We start from the raw sequence: 16,982 nt of genomic DNA on the forward strand, positions 1-16,982 counted from the left end.
GCTCCTTGGATCAGTTGGTGGCTTACTGGAATCCCCACGGATTCTGAACCCTAGGATTCTGAGACAGAATCCCCATGGGCGCAGTGGAGGGAGAGTAGAGGGGCACGTGAGCTGTCATCTGTTGTCTGCTGTGTAGATGCATCCGTGAACATCAGAACCCTAAAGGATTAATAAGGAAAAGATAAGGACGGCTTTTTTGCAAATCCAGGAGTGTCCTTGAGGAAGCCTGTTAGTCTCTCTGGCCTTCAGTTTCCCTTATATGTAACGCTGGGGCTGAAATATAATTCTCGAGGTCCCTCCAGCCCTGGTCTGCCAGGATTATCCACGGGTCTGTTTCAGGGTGGATCCTGACCCTTCGAGGTGATGGAATCTGACCTTGACTTTGCTCCCTTAGGTTTAGGCCTTGGTACCCTTGCTAACAGGATCCTGGACTGAGTGACCACCCAAGGCTTTTCTGGTGATCTTAATGACCCATATTAGACTTTGAGATTTGGGGTTATTCTCTCAAGGAACAAGTGACATTTGGTGAAATGCCTGTTTGCTGTGGCAGTGTGAGGTTTAGGTGAGGAAATAGCAACATTTTCATTAGGAGGTTAGGCTGTCCACTGCCACACAGTCTCAAATTATAGGTCTAGAATCTGGAGGAAACGTATTTAAAATTGAGGGCAGGGGATGTGCCTGTAGATCATGAATCAGGTGCTATACCTGGAAACCAAAGGCATCTTTGGAGCCCGGAAAGGACAGTGTTCTTGCCCTTGGTCGCCTTGGGTGTAGTAGTGTACTTAGGACAGCAATCTAGGTTCTCAAGCATCACGTAGGCAAGATGGTTCCCTATTCTGCTAGTTCACGTTCTTACCTCGTAGTTGAATAAGTGCTGTGGGGTCACCACACATTTGTGCAGCCTGTTCTGCCAGAAACTGTCCAAAGTACAAAAAGGAATGGTGTACAACTCCTGCCCTCAAGGAGACGAGGGTCTGCTGGAAGAAGCAGGGAGGTAGACTGGCAGGGGGGCTTGGATGCGTGCTTGTGAAGGTTGTGATGTTGATACGTAAAGGGTGTTTGTAGGCATCTGGAGAAGGGACCAGTTGGCTTGAGGGAGTTGGAGAAAGCTTTGAAGTTCAAAGTTTGAACTTTGAAGGACTGTTCCCTTACCTACTTCACAAAGGTTTTTGAGGTAACTTATAAGAATACGCACCATAAAAAGGGTCAACATAAATAAATTAAAACCAGAGAAAGAGAAAATGTGGCTTAAAAAGTTAAGATTCGGGAAGAGTTAAAATGTAGATTATTCAAGCGCTGCAGCCCAGAATAGCTATTACATCTGTCCCTTTGCAAAAGCCAAAAGTGAAACATCGTCAGAGAGCAGCCATACACAGTAAGTTGTTTTTCTTGGTGCCTCACTCTTAAAGAGCTTCATGGGGGTGGGAGGGAGGTGGTGGTGAACAGGTGAGCCTGTAAACCAGCGTTTCTCAAAATATACTCTAGGGACCTTCATTAAAGCTACATAGAGTACTTGTAAAAAGGCAGAGTCCGGGACCCCAGCCCCAGACTTAGCACATCAAAAGCTCTGGGGAGGAGGATCCAAGAACCTGCAGTTTTACACGCTTCCCCAGATAATTCTTTGTGTACTCCACAATTTGAGAACCTCTGCAATAGATGGAAACCTCAACAGTATCTTGAAAGCAAATTCAATAAAGCGAGTGAGGGTGCTTGGCCCTTGTTTGAAGGCTGGGTGAGAATTTAATGGGAGCGAGAGCAGTGCACAAGAAAAGGCAGTTCCCCTGAGGTTCATTCCTCGCCGGGTCACTTGCAGGTCATATTTTGGAAGACCTACACAGTGGGGCAGTCCAGGCACACGGCAGGGCCGCGCCTCAGCACAGAGATGGACAGAGGAGCAGCTGGCCCCACTATGCCTGATTGGTCCAGCTTCCCCTTGGCCACCTGGGCTCTGCTCTGCAGCCTTCCTCTGGCAGGCTCTTTTATTTTTTGAGCAAATACTTTGTTTTTCTCTGTGCCCCCAAATGCAGGGTTCTGAGACCACAAATGTGCTCTGCTTCCTGTTGAAAAAGTTTTTCCCCCCAGGGTCTAACAGTGGCTTGGATGGTGAGTTGGCAGAAAGAACAGTGGGTGTTGAAATTGTACTCTGCACGCACTGTACCCAAGGCATATCAAGTCAGCCTTTGGAATAGATTATTCCTGTTTTCTGGTCACGGAGTTGTATGTTTTGAAGTCTTTATTTTGGAAGGCACTTCTTTATTGAGAAAGGGATGAAGGAGGGGTCACAATTGTTGTCCTTGGGTTATATTTTTAAATATTTATTGTTCAGTTTTAAAGATATACCGAAAGGTATAAAGAAAAATACCCTGAACATCTGGTTTAAGAAATAAATCATTTCCAGTACTTTTGAAGCCTTTGTGATTTAGATTTTAAAACCCAATAAGACATGGTTAACGTGAGCCTTGAGCAGTCCCATCTGGTGGCTCTCTGTCCTGTGCTCCTCCATCAGGTTTTCTCGAGGTTTATTGAAATCCTCTTGGTTGCTTGTGTTGGTGGCAGGGAGAATAGCTGTGCACCATTCACTCAGCTCAGATTTGTTGGCGTACTCCGTGTCCATGGCAGCCAAGTGGACACTCACATCTCTTCTCCCAGAGAGGAGCTGAGGGGCCCAGTGGAGTCAGCTGCTTCTCTGCAAAGCTTTTCTTGACTCTGTTCCCTGGCCCCGGAGTTGACTCCCCTTCCTTTGTGCCATTTCAGCTGTTCTCACCACTGTCACCCTCACCATCATTGTTTGTTTTGCTGGTCTCCCCCCTGCCAAGAGCAAACACCTCTTCTTAACCCAACCCCGCTGCTGCATGCCTGGCACCAACTGGCATGTGGTGTGTGCTAACCAGGTGCATGGTTGAATGGATGTGGTGCTATGAGTGTTTAAAGAAGGCGGAGGAAAAGTAAGAACCAACCTTGAGTGGTCTGAGAAGGCTTCCTAGGGGAGGTGATGTTTGAGCTGAGGCCAGGCAGCTGTTGGATTGGTGATAAGGAAGTCCTTGGAGAATTCTGGAGAGCTTCTCTTCCCTGAAGGACTGGGGAGAAGATTTGGGATGAGCCCCATGCAGTAGATGGTGCTTCTCATTTTTAGTGTAAGGGGTTACAAGGGGCATCATGAGTTGGTGGGACCACTGCAGACAACTGTCATTCCCAAGCCTGGGGATTTAGTAGTGCCTGGCTTGGCTTCCAGCATACATCTGGCCATTGGAAGACTGGTACAGAGAAAAACGGCTCACCCACAAGAGCCTGAGGAACAACACTGTAGTGGGGCTGAGGGGTGGGCAGTGGGAGGGATGGCTTGAAGGGGGGCTATGCCATACTGTTAGGTCTGAGGCTTGACCAAGGAAGAGATTTCAACATCTCAGCTTGTTGAACCACAAAGCTCTGGGCATTGTCTAGTTCCCAGATCAGTGAATTTCATTGCTCAAGAAAAAAAGTTTTTTAAAACTTGGAGACCTGACCCATGGCTGCAAGTAAGGGTTTTTTAAAAAAATTAAATTAAAAAAGATAAATCCAGCATCAAAATCCACTGTGATCATTTCATAAAAGAAAGGGGATTTTGGGCTTCCCTGGTGGCGCAGTGGTTGAGAGCCCGCCTGCCGATGCAGGGGACACGGGTTCGTGCCCCGGTCCGGGAAGATCCCACATGCCGCGGAGCGGCTGGGCCCGTGAGCCATGGCCGTTGAGCCTGCGCGTCCAGAGCCTGTGCTCCGCAACGGGAGAGGCCACAACAGCGCGAGGCCCACGTACCGCAAAAAAAAAAAAAAAAAAAAAAAAAGAAAGGGGATTTTAACATTTAAAGAGTAAGAAGCACTTCATCTTGGAAGAATGAGCATTCTGATATATTGATTACATTGAGCTTAATGAAGGACCACTTACATTATCTTTGACCATCTTGTCTCAGGCTCATGAAACATTGTCACCACTCCACAATAGGCCAGGGACTGTCTTGACCCATTGGCTGGTCAGTTGGGAAGCAGTGGCTAGATGTTCCAGCCTCTGGCTGAGACTAGAGGAATGAACGAGTGGTTCAGCCAGCATGGAAGTGAGGCAGGGAGTCTGTGCTGGGCTGGCTCTGGATTCACAGGACTTTTGATGGAGGGGCATATGTGTGTTGGGTTTGCCATGTTGGGCGAGGGAGCAGTGGAATCTGTCTGAGTTGAGTTCACACATTGAAGTTATTGAGCGACTTACATGCAAGGCTGTGACCTAGACTCCCAGCTGAGAGGCCCACGTGGCAGGGCTTTAGTGGGGGGAGCCGAGGACAGGCTCACATCTGCTCATCTGCTTATGTAACCCTGCTTCCCAGCTCTTAGAGCCAAGAAAACACACAAGCTGGCCCAGCAGGGCCGAGGGCTTGTGGTAGCACGCGCCACGCGCTGCACAGCAAGGGGGCCTTGGCTCAGCACGAGGACCATCAGGAAGCCTCAGCCCTCTGCTTCCTCCCCCACGCCTCTCCCGAGGCCCCCGCGGTGGCTCTGAGACCTGCTGGCAGGTCTGTGTGGTTCTAGGCAGAGCTGGTCACTGCCCTCTTGGAGTCTGAGCTCTTTGGACTTTCTAATTAGGGCAAAGCCAGGTGTGCCACGAAGGATGTCCCCTGCCTCGTGGCAGGAGGTGTGCCAGGCATGCAGGGAGGCCTCCCGGCTAGCGCCGGCCCCAGGAAAGCATTCAGCCCTGGGTCTGGGGCCACCACAGCTGCCAAGCACTGACCCATCTCAGCGGTGTGAACTGGGGGGGTTCTCAGAGCGGTGGCAGCTTCAAGGAGAGAAGGCAGTGAAAAGAATTGCCAGATTGGGCAAGAAGGACAAGATGGGGGTCAGGGTGCCCTAGATGTGTGGGAGACAGGGCAGGGTTGTGAGAGGGCACAGGGAGGAGTAGGGGAGTGAGAAAGAGGCTGTTCAGTGATCAAGCTCTGCGCGGAGCCACTGGGGCAGCAAGTCCCTCGGACAGCCTTGAACCAGGGTAGTTTTCACGTGGGTCCTGCCACGCTCAGCAGGGGGCTCCTTGAAGTCAGGAACTGTCCTGTCCATCCCATCACCTCCCACCTCCCTGACCTGGCACACCACCTGGCACACAGTAGGTGTCCAGAAAGTATTGATTGAAATGAATTGAAAGTGGCCTTGACACACCACAGAAAACGTTTACGTTAAACAAACTCTTCAGAAAAGACTCTGGCTTGATGGTTGAGTAGGCTCCCGTGGATGGACGGTCACATGCTGTTAACCCCTATGCGGGGGCTGAAGGAAGAGGAGGGGGATGGAAGATGGACCACCCAGGTTATCAGCTCCCATAATTCGGTAGACAGTGTTATCAGTTGCTGAAGGAACTCTGGAGCAGAAGAGGATTGGCCATAGGTGGTGGCGGTGGTGGTGAGGTTAAATAAGTGTTCATGTGAGTTCCAATCCCTGCAGTTTGCAAATGGAAGCCAGTATCCTGAGAGTGGCTGGTAGTCGCCCAAAGATCATCCAACAAGTCACTTTATAGAGCTGAACTAGGACCCAGGCAGCCTTTCTCCTGACCAGGAAACTCTACTTCAGGACCATCTTTCTGGAACTGCTGAAGGGGCGAAATTAAGACGCTTCTAGCCTGCAGGTGTCTGCTCCAGGGAGGGTGGGCAGACCAAGTGTGAATTCCTGTTCTCTGGGCTGGTTTCAGATGTTGTGAGAAGTTTCGTAGAGTGACAGTCCAGATGCCTCTTGGGTTCCCCAAAGTGGAGTTATGTTTAGCAGCATCTTCAGAACCAAAGGTGGGGCAGGCTGGGGATGGGGTGCAGATGTCGTGGGGCCTTCTGAAGTGAGAAGAGCCCAATGACAGATCTTCTTTTCATGTTTTTTACAAGTGCCCTGTGCAGCAGGGTCTCCCAGAAGGCTTGGCCCAGGCTTGGGGACTAGAGCAACCCAGGCCTGCTGGACCCTGTGGGAAAGGGCTCCCTCCATGAAGGACCCAAGGCTTGTGAAGATGGGCGGTCCGGCTCCCCTCTGCCCATCTTGCCCAATAAGAATCCCTTGGGCTCCTTGTTATTTACGTGGGTCCTTCCCAAGATCTACCGAGTCAGGTTCTCTAGGGGAGAGGCCTGAGAGTCCATATTTTTACTGATTACTTCACATGATTCTGATGATAGAATGTGTTCACACTCCTCACATTTTTCTGTAGAGACAATGGCCAGGCAGACCCCTTACTTGGTTCTGGGACATAGTACCTACTCACCTGAGGGCACCCTGGGAGGTTGGAGCTGGGTCAGCAGGCAGTCATGTCAGGGACTGAACTGTGAGGCCTCTGTTCCTCCAGAGACCGAGGTGCACGGCCAGGCAGAGACTAGGGCTTTTGATCCCTGAAGACCCCCTTCCTGCCGCACAGGGTCTGCCGTCTGAGCTCTGTGGGAATGAGGAGAGCAAAAGGACAAGGCCAGACTGGGCCTTCGATTTTAAGATCCTAGTCTCTCAATGACGTTAGAGGAAAGAGGGAAGAGCGTCTCTGGCAAAGGGAAAAGTGTGGGCATAGGCACAGTTTATAGGAACGAGAAGGAGAGTAGAGCTGAGACTGAAGGGCCTTGTTGCCAAGCTAAGAGGCTTAGCCCTACCTTGTCCAAGGCTATAGCCTTAGAGCCATCAGAGGGTTTTAGCAGGAAAGTGATAGGATCAGAGCTGTGTCTCAGAAGAAAATGGACTTATGTGAGTGGGTGCTGTGATGATAGAACTGGGTCAGCATCAGAGGGAGGGAAGGTGTGAGGAGTCCTGGGGATCCAGGAGAGGGGAGAGGAGGAGGAGATGCAGGTCCATACCTGCTGACAGGCAAGGGGAGCGAGAGTCACAGCTTCCTTTTCTTGGGCTGCCTCATTTCAGGAGGGTGAGTGATCCCTGAAGACAAGAGGGGCTTGGAGAGCTACATACTATTGACAAACAAACAGGGCAACAGAGGGCTGCACACTGGACCCTGGGTGGTTCTCACCAGCATGTTTCAGGTGAACTTGCTCTGAGTTTGTGGTCTGGGTCTGGCTTCTGTTCTATAGTGTTTAGTTTCCTTCCTTTGTTCCTGTGGATAGTTTACTCCATAGGTAAAGCTGGTTATGCTAGAGTAACGGTTCCTAAAGTATGTTCCCTGATAGAATGATTCTATGGCCAAATAAGTTTAGGAAGTGGTGGGATAGATGAAGTGAACTTATTGACTGCACAGCTTCTCAGAGCTTTTGGTATGCATTATGACTTTCCAGAAGCAAGAGTTAGTATGCAGCGTTCCCAAACTTATTTGACCAGGGGACGTGTTCTTCCATTGAGCATCTCACTGGGAATAGTGTCTCCTGGAACCCACTTTGAGAAAGTCTGGCCTACAGGGAATACTGGGGACCTGGGTTCAAGTGTTGACTCTGTTCCCAATTCCCTGTGTGTCCCTGGGCTAGTCATCTTTCTCCTGCCCTCCCCACGTGTGCTGTGGCAGGGGTGGTCGTCAGACTTGGAGGAGTGAGGTCCTCTCTCAGCTCCACCTGTTTCTACTTAGGAGACGGGGACTTTCATGCCTGTATCTGGATCTTCACCCTTGCCTTTTCCTCTACTCCTAACCTGCCACTACCTCACAAGCCGCCATCCACGTCTCATCAATTTGTCTTCTGAGCCCAGAGCTCTCTTACTAACTTAGTTCTCTCATTTCGAGCCATGTTCTTCTAGGCCAGAAACTTTGGAGTTGCCCCTGACTTTTCCTCCCTTCTTCATCCCCTGCTTATTCTAAGCACTCTTCTTTGATGTTTGTTCTGGCTGTTTCTTCTCTCTGCTTCCCCTTAGTTCCTCCAGTCCCTCCCCGTCGAGTTTGTTTCATCTGTGCATCACTTCCATTCCTGAGACATGGGTCACTCATGCCACTCTCTGCTGCCTTGTAATTTCAGGCTCATTTCCTCCACAGGGGCCTCCCCAACACACATGCACACTTTCCCCCGACTAGGTTAGGTTCAGAGAGATAATGTAAGTCATTTGTCCAAGGCCACACAGCTGGGAGGTGGCAGAGTTTCAACCTCAGGATTTCTGACAAAGTGCTTTCTCAGCCGTGCTCTCTGATCCTTACTACAGCTTGTCAGGAAGTCTGAGCAGGAATTACTCCATTTCCATTTTTCAGTTGAGCAACATAGAGTCTGAGAGGAGTGGGTCCTAGGAAGGTGAAGTGCTTCAGAGGGTGACCAGCTGTCTGAGTTTGCCTGATACTGAAGGGTTTCCTGGGATGGTCAGTCACGCTAGTTCTGGACACAGTACCCAGTGCTGGGCCTGAGTGCCTTTTCCACAGCCACACTGCCTCCCAGGAGGAGATGCTTCCAGAGGTAGCGGCCTGGCCACCTGCAGAGTCCTGTGGCCTGATATCTTCTCCTTCCCTCCACCTCTCTAGTCGGCCCCATGCTGATTGAGTTTAACATACCTGTGGACCTGAAGCTTGTGGAGGAACAGAACCCGAAGGTGAAGGTGGGTGGTCGCTATACCCCCAAGGACTGCATCTCTCCTCACAAGGTGGCCATCATCATTCCGTTCCGCAACCGGCAGGAACACCTCAAGTACTGGCTGTATTATTTGCACCCAATCCTACAGCGTCAGCAGTTGGACTATGGCATCTATGTTATCAACCAGGTGAGGTCTGGGAAGATGGAGGGAGGGAGGGAAGGAGCGTACACGTGTGTGCATGTGCGTGCGTGTGTGTGTGTGTGCGTGCATGCACGTGCTTGTGTACTCAAATATGTGAGTAATGAGGGGTGAAGGAATGGAAGTGATTTTTTAGACATCTGGCATTTTGCGACTCCACTACCACCACCACCCCCCTCCTTATCTTGGTGCAAATGAGCTAAATGCCATACAGTGTTGTTTTGTTGTTTTTTTTTTTCCCAAGAGTATAACTTTGGTATTTCAAGTTTATCCTGAATACCTAAATTCCTATCTTTAGACTATAATCTCCCAGCTGGAATAACACATCTAACTTATCTATATACCAAATTCCCTTGAAATTCATCTGAAGAGACAGGATGCATTTCCATTTCTAAAAGGTCCAGTGTCCATTTCATTTCAAGATAAACTCTGGGTCTGCTTGTAGTAAGTTAGCTTGAGTAGTAAGATTACTAGCAGTTGACAGCTTCTATCAAAGTTGAGGGACTTGGTGGGCCTTCCTTGGACCAGAAGACTTGCTTAAGAAAAACTCTGCCATCAAGGAACACTTGTCTGATGCCAGTGAGCACGTGTTGACCATGGCAAGATTCAGGAGCCCGTTATTAAAGCAATGGCAGTGAGCGCCTGGAAGAGGAAGCCACCAGCACCAGGGGCCAGCAGAGATTACGAGGAACAGGCCACGCCAGCTGCATCTCCTTTCCCTCTTTGACAGTTGTTTTACCAGTAGATGAATGATACACTGTAGACACCATGTCAGATCTTATTCATCAAGGCATCTGGTGGCCTCCCACAAATCTGCCTGAGCAGAGGAGAGACAGCTGTGGTCTGGATGGCATATAAACTAGATTAAAATATATACTTGGGTAAAGAGTGTAAAAGATAGTTAGTGATGATGCCAAGTTTTTGAATTTAGGTGACTGTGGTCAAGAAGACTTGGTGTGGGCGCCCGGGGGGAGAAGGCGAATGTATAGAAAGCTGGTATTTTAGGTGAATGTGAGATTTCCCTTCAATTATAAAGTCAAAACAAATATTGGACCAGTGAAATTTAGCCACTATCTTAAATTCCTACGACGTGTTTATATAGATATTCCCCACGTTTCCAATAACAGATTTCCAAACGTCCTATACCAGCTCTTTCCTCCTGCCCGCCCCAGTCCAAGCTGGCAAAACAACTAAGCAAGCCAGCTTGGACCAGTGGCCCTGCTGTGCCGGCTAACACTGGACACTGCCTAAGATGGGGCTTCTCCCAAAGTGTGCTTTCTGAAATGGAGATCTGAGGCCAAATGCATCTGAGGAATGCTGGACTGAACAACATGAAGCAGGTTTCATTCCTGCAGAGCCTTCAGTGTACTGGTGTACATTACAGCCTCCAGAAGGACTCCGCACATAGTGTTTCCTGAGCTCATCTGACTGGAGAGTCGTTTTCCAAGAACCATCTCAAACGAAGAGTGTTCCGTGAATTGAACGTTGGGGAAAGCAGGCCTACATTAACACCTCCTCCCCTCCCACCTCCTTACTTTCCCTAGGATACTGAGAAACACCCCCAATTCCTATCTTTTCCCACATGTATCTCAGCATCGGAAGTATTTTATTTTTCATTTTTCAAACATTTACGTCTTTTTTTTTTCTTCTTTATGCAGGTTTTTAATTGTAAAATACGATATGCCTACTGAGAAGTGCACAGAACAAAACTGTCAATGTGACAAATAAAAAGAGAATACTTACATAACCACTACTCAAATCTGAAAGTATTGATACTTGTCAGCATCTCAGAAACCTCCCATCTCCTTTTCTCATCACAAGCTCCTTCCCTCTTCCCGGTTAAACACCATCCTCATTTCTTGACAATCATTTCCTTTAACCTGCATGCATCCCTAACAAAACAGTTTAGTTTTGTCAACATCTAACTTTATTATTATTTTTTTTTCACACACACACTGTATTTTATTTTTACAAGAGAAATAAACTGACACCAAGCGTTGTAACATTTACGTCTTTTTTTCCTCTAGTCTTGTCAGTATCATCGTCTCTCCCCCACCCCATCCCCCCTACCCCTGCCCCAGTTCGTGTCTTTTTGCTTCTTCATCTTTTCCTTCTCTTCCAAGGGTTAACTTTTCACCTTTGGTGAATAATTTCCTCTTTATCTCCCTCTCCCCCAGTTAATCTAATTTCTTCTGCTCCAGCCCTGCCCTGATTATTTCTTTGGGAAAATATGATCTGACTTTCAGGTAACCAAGTCATAAAGAAACTTGAAGTCTGCTCTACCTTTCCAGTGAAGAATATCTTGTATGGTATCTATAAAGAACCCATAATAAAGTGATGATAGGAAACCTAAGCCTTGAAAAGAAAGAGGTGGGAGGGGAAACGTTTGGAGCGTGCCCTGTCTACAAATCAGGACCTTCCTGTGTTCTCTGTTTTACTGTTATAGTAAGAGAAAGGGAGTTCATAGCATCTGGCTTGGGCTTTGTGTACCATTTGTTGAGCAAATAGGCTTCTCAGTGTCTTCCTGTCTCAGACACCCTGCTGTCATTTTGATGCTTCATTTACCACCACCCCCAACACATACCCCATTTAAGATGAGAAAGTGCTTAAAATAGGAGGGGCCCCTGAGACATCTAGTCCAGGGGTTCTCAGACAGGTTTTTAAGAACAGAACCTCTTCCTGCCACTTTAAAATCCTCCACAGCCCCCATCCACAGTGGGTCACAATGGTGCTATTCTACTTGAAGTGGGGGCCATGTCCCCATCTCTGTCCCCTGACTTCCCCTTCAGTCTTTGCTGGGATTCATGTGTAGCCCTAAGGCCAGATAGTGTGAAAACTGTTCTATTTTGCAGGTGAGGAAACTGAGGCTCAGAGAGGGGAAGTGACGGGTAGGAAGCCACATAAGCCACAGTAGGGCTGCAGATCAGAGCCCACTCCCCGTCTCCTAGTGCCCTCTCAGTGCATCAGCACTAACTCCCTCCTCAAGGCCATTTAGTCCCTCCTTCTCAAAGCTGGGTGTCCAGGGCTGGGAGTGAGCACCAGGCTCAGGCTGCCTGGGTTCCGGCTCTGCTACTTGCCAGCTCAGTGACCTTGAGCTTGAGTCCTTCACACCTCGGTTTCCTCAGTAGTGGGAGGGCAAGGTTTTAGTCCTTAGCATGCAGGGCTGTGACGCACCTGGCACACAGTGAACCCTTGGTAAACATTAGCTGATTTGAGTTCCTTCTCCTCCCCGCCCCATCCCATCCCCTTCTTCCTGCCTATTTTCTCTGCCCAGGACTGTGGTGATAAACTCTTTACTGCTCTCTCCCCGCCTCCTGCTTCACCCCCACTCAATACCAGCGTTGAGACCCTCCCTCCCACTTGTGTGGCCTCCGTGGGGTCAGATAGTGGACTTAGGGACCACGGCAAGCCCACCAGCTTCTTCAGAGAAGGGTTGTGTCTCAAGCTCCACACACAGGGGTGAGCTTTCCTGGGCTTTTGTGGCTCCTACCCTGTCCATACTAAGCTATTAACCACTTTCGTTTGGTTTAGTCCCCTCCAATCACCGTAATAACTTCCATCTCACAATAAGCGTGGTAGAGGAGGGTGGTATGCTTTACCGGTTGAGTAAACCTGGAGAAGCAGCAGCATTGCTGTTGGTTCTCAGTGTCCAGCTCTCTTCCTGCCCTAGCCAGCTGGCATCTGAACATCCCTTTAGGGTTCTGACAGGTCCAGCCTCTCGGAGCCAAGGGTGCTTCTCTGAGGCACAGGTGTCCTGCCCAAGGTCCAGCACTGGGACCTTGGTGCGGAGGAGGACATCAAGAGGTCGTAGCAGATGGGAGGTGGGGTGCACACTACACTTCTTCATACTTTAATTGGGAAAGGAAACCATAAAACCACCAAAGGTAAGGGGAAGGCAGGTTGTCACCCTGGCAGCACTAGCCCTAAATAAGAAATACAGGATGTTTGTGGGATTAGCCGCCACGGGAATTAACAAACAGGTGAGGAATGCAGGCCCAGCTGGCCAGGTGGGCTCGTAATAACCATGGCAGCCCTTTGCCCCAGAAGCAGTGCCCAGGATCTGTCTCTCTGATTCTGTTTGTATATCCCCTGGTGCCTCTGATCTCACTCAGCTGCCTACAATTTTTCTAGTTCTGGCTGTGTCATGCCCTCTCTAAACTCTTCAGTATGTCCCTGCCGTCCACAGGCGAGGGTCTAAAGGGCCTGAAGGCCTGAGCTTGGCATCTGAGCGAGGCCCTCTGCAGCCCACCCTGACCGACCTCCGGCCACCTCCTCTCAGGCCTCCTTCACACCTTTAGGCCACAGCCACGCTGGACTCGCCGCCACCATCCCCGAGACACGCCCAGCTGCCCTCCTGCACCTTTGCTTATGCTGCACCGTCCACCTTCCCCCTGCATGCCTCCCCTTCCCTCCCCTGGTTGCTCTCTTTCTGGCCACTATGAGAGGCCCTCCCCAGCCTTATTAGCTCTGTGAAAGCCTGGAGTGGAGCCGACTTCTCCATCCGAGCTGTCCCAGGCCACATTGTGCTTTCTAGTGAGGCGGGGAGAGTGGAGGGATGATTCCCTGTGTGCGTGCTCTCCCCGCCCAGCGGCCCCTAGACCCTCAGGTCTGACTTGCTTGTCTCCCTGACCACGCAGCTCCGTGCACGGTCCACTGCAGGGTCAGTGTTTGGAGCACGGAGTTGCTTCCTATGGCTCCTGCCCTTTCACCTACACCTGCTCTCAGGACCCTTTGCTCTGGGTTCTCTGGAGAGGTCTGTGTCTCTTAGAAGTCAAGCCTCCTTTCCCCTCCAGGCCAGGTCATGACCCTTGGGAACCTGCACAGCCTTCTCCCTCCACTCCCTCCCCCAAGCCTCTCCCCAAAGCTTCCTGTCCCTGGTGGACCAGGGGTGACCTCCCTTTTCAGGAAAAATGCAGAGAACCTACTCTAGGCCCTGTGGTGTTTGATGGTCATAAAACTTTATGGTCTTTGGGACTGAACCTCTTTCACGGTCTCACTTTGAATTTTGACCCTAACAGCCCCTCAGTGAGGCAATGGCTACCCCCACCATCCCTGCTGAGGGAAGGCTTCCGGAGGTGAGCAGCTTGCTGGGGGTCCCGTGACGGCTGGGTGGCAGAGCTAAGATTTGGACAGAAATCACCTGAGGCCTAAGTAATGCCTCACCTTGCCACGTGTATTCCCCTTACTGGGGAACAGCTCCACGTCCACTTGGCAACGCCCCCATGAGTGCCACTGGGTCACGAGAGGGGGGCAGCAGCTTTGGAGTAGCAGCCTCAGAACCTTCTGGAAGGCTTGCGCAATTGTCATGCTTACAGGTAAAACCTGACCTGAAAGGGGGCCCCAGCTCGCACCTGAGGAGTCTCCGTCTACCTTTGGAATTTTTTCCCTCTTCCTTTTCATCTGTGCACAGTCGTGAGGTGATTCTAGGCTGCTTGTCTGGGACCAAGTGTGGGCAGGTTTGGAGACCACCCTTTGCACGCTCAGTGAGTGAGAGCATCTGTCACCACCCCTCAGAAGCTTACCCTCTGTCACTGGGCCAGGCAGCTGGTTCCTAAATGAGGCCAAGACAAATAAGAGTGAAGCAGGCCCGTGAGGACAGCTGCCTGGTCCTGAGGCCCCCCTGGTTTGGTTTCATCTTGATTGTGTCTATTTACCATCACCCCGCCCTGCCTTCCATTTCCTGCCCGAGCTGGCAGCACCCAGATTGATGTGTGCAGGAGTGGGGCTCGGAAGGGGTGAGGCCAGTCCTGTTCTGTAGCACCCCCTGCTGCGGATATCTGTACCCTACCACTGCTTGCGAGCTGCCCCAGTGACTGGTCATTTCCCTTACTGTGTGTTTTCCCCTCTCTCTGTCGTGTGGCTAGCTCCAGTCTCCTGGGGAATGTGTAGAAGCACTTACAGGTACTCGCAGAGCTGGGGAATTGCCTCCCTGGGCATTGTTCTGGGAAATGTCATTTTCTCTGTTCACCGTTGACTTTGTGACAGGGTATGACAGCTTATTAGGAATTTGCCTTTGCCCTGGAACAAGGGTGGTCACAGCCTGGACATTTGCCTCTCCGCCTTACATCTCTCCCTTGCAGCTATCTTTGTCTCTTTGTTCTTTTTCTTTTTTTTTCCTTCTAGTGGGGGCCTTTTGCTTTTATTTGTTAATCCTGTTTGTAGCAAAGCAAGCTGAAGGAGGACCTCCTCTCTGTGATCTGCTTCTTGCTCTCCACCTACTTCCTCTTCTGTGCCCTTCACCTCCTAGAGAGAGAAAGAAAGAGAGGAATGCCGACCTAACCACTGCTGTGACCGCTGCTGCTGCTGCCGCCACCGCTGCCACCCTGGTAATGTCCACGTGCCCCCAAATCCAACCCAGAGCCCAGGCCCTGCTGGTCAGGGGGAAGCTGCGTAAATAATCCTGAGAGTGTGCCGTCTCGAGCCCTGGGGTCTCCCGGGCAAGGCCCCGGCCTCTGTGGGCTCACTCAGAAATGCTGAGGCTGGTGGGAGCCAGCCTGTTGTGCAGAGGTCGAAGAGACTTTGCCTTAAAATCAAGCCACAGTTGTGCTCATACTGTACGTGTATATACTTGTGTATCTTGCTTTTTTTCTTAAATTCTGTATCATCAGCATCTTCCCATGTTACTTCATAGTCTTCATAATCATCACTTTCCGTGCCTTCATAGTAGTTGAACATGTAGTGCTACCGTAATGAACACAGACATTCCTATGTTAGGAGACATTTAGATAATTTCCACTTTCCCACTAGTGTAAATAGTACTGTAATGAACATCTTTCAGTCTGCAGCTTATTCTGTGTTTGCTTCTTCCACATTTAGATTCATTTCCCCAGGCTAGACTTCAGATACGAGACTATGGGTTCAGAAATGGTTTAAACATTGTTCTGGTTTGTAACATAAGTGGCCAAATTGCTTTCTGAAAAAGAAGCCTTTATTTTCTAAGTGTTTTTCTGCAGAAAATATCGTCTCAGTGCCTTGGGGCCGGGGAGAGAGGCAGGCATCCTGCTGTGGCTGCTGTTGAGCTGGGGTTTTAAAACTGTTCTCTGTGTTTACCTTGTCCAGAATCCCTGCTAAGCTGTTCTATTAGCTCAGTTCTCTCTGAAGGTACCTTATGGCTCTGACCTGTGTTCTAGTCCAGGAGTGGCCAAGGATGTGCTCACTCTTGTGACTAATTACTTTGGCAAATAGAGAACCCCCTCAGCACCCTGAACCTGAAAGGGCCCGTTTCCTTCGCTTGCTGGGAGAAGAGATTAAGTCTCAGATCAGGTTTTACTGAGGGCCCTGTCCAAGCTCAGGGCTACCATATTATTATGGTTCAAAGCCAGAGACCCAACTGTTGTGAAATCATGGGTGAGTGGATATTTGCCCTCCACAAACTCAGCAATTGTATAATCCCAGTAATTCTCTGGAGATCACCTCTCAGCCAGCCTGTCTACCATCCCAAGGCCTGCAGGTCAGTCCGGCCGCAGGGCTGCCCAGCCAGAGCTTCGTCTGCTTTCCTACCACCCATTCGGCCTAGGTCTTTCCTTTTGGCGTCTGAGTGGGCACAGAAAAGTAGGAAAGAGGGTATTTCTGCAAACATTTGCACTGCCTGCAGACCTGCCTCTGGATCTGTGGGCTTGAGAGCCTGTGGGTTACTGTCGGTATTGCGGGGGTGGCTTTGTGATGGGCAGGGCATGTGTACAGAAGCAAAATTGTCTCTCCCATCACATAGAAATTCTGATTCTTTGAGACTCTGGGCTTCCGGTTGATGTTTCCAACCTCACTGCTGCTGTGTCTCTTGGTGGAGGAGGGGCCAGGTATAGTCAGCCCCCAAGCCATCATGGTCGGGGGATATGTGTGCTGGTGTACACACTGGGGCCTGACATCCAGGGAAGCCAGGGTGGTTTGGTGGATCTTCTAGAGACTGTTAGAACTTGGACAGTTGGGGCTGTGGTTTTCTGTAGTTGGTCATGTGTCCCCTGTTGCAATCAGGGAAAGGCTGCTCTTGCCTTAACCACAGGATTTGCCTGGGGATTAGACCAGATTCTGGTACCTTTCCTGAAAGCCCCACAAAGGCTGCTTGCAGGTGCAGTTCACAGGCCGAGGGAGCAGGTGAGGCATGAAATGGGGAAGTGGAATCCTTGCCTTAGCCCTTCCGGGGAGGCATTCTCTGCTTGCCCAATGCCATTGCCTCATCTCCGATGTCTCTCACATGGATCATGCAACAGCTTCCAAACTGATCTTGCTGCCCTCATTTGGGGAGTAGGGCACAAATCCCTCCATGACGCACAAAGCATAATTCTTGTTTAAAACCTCAAGGGCTCCTGAATAAAAGATGAAACCTTG

General features: G+C 50.1%; 1 protein-coding gene across 1 annotated transcript in view; it reads left to right on the forward strand.

Annotated features, from left to right (window-relative positions):
* Positions 1 to 16,982, forward strand: part of B4GALT1 (beta-1,4-galactosyltransferase 1) — a 46,794-nt gene that overhangs the window by 16,637 nt on the left and 13,175 nt on the right. Inside the window, exon 2 of the mRNA XM_082623314.1 lies at positions 8,410 to 8,645. Coding sequence (XP_082479440.1) covers positions 8,410 to 8,645 — 236 coding nt within the window. The remainder of the gene's footprint in view (positions 1 to 8,409; positions 8,646 to 16,982) is intronic.

Source organism: Mesoplodon mirus, assembly GCF_964341445.2.
Source record: "Mesoplodon mirus genome assembly, chromosome: 1".
NCBI lineage: Eukaryota > Metazoa > Chordata > Mammalia > Artiodactyla > Ziphiidae > Mesoplodon > Mesoplodon mirus.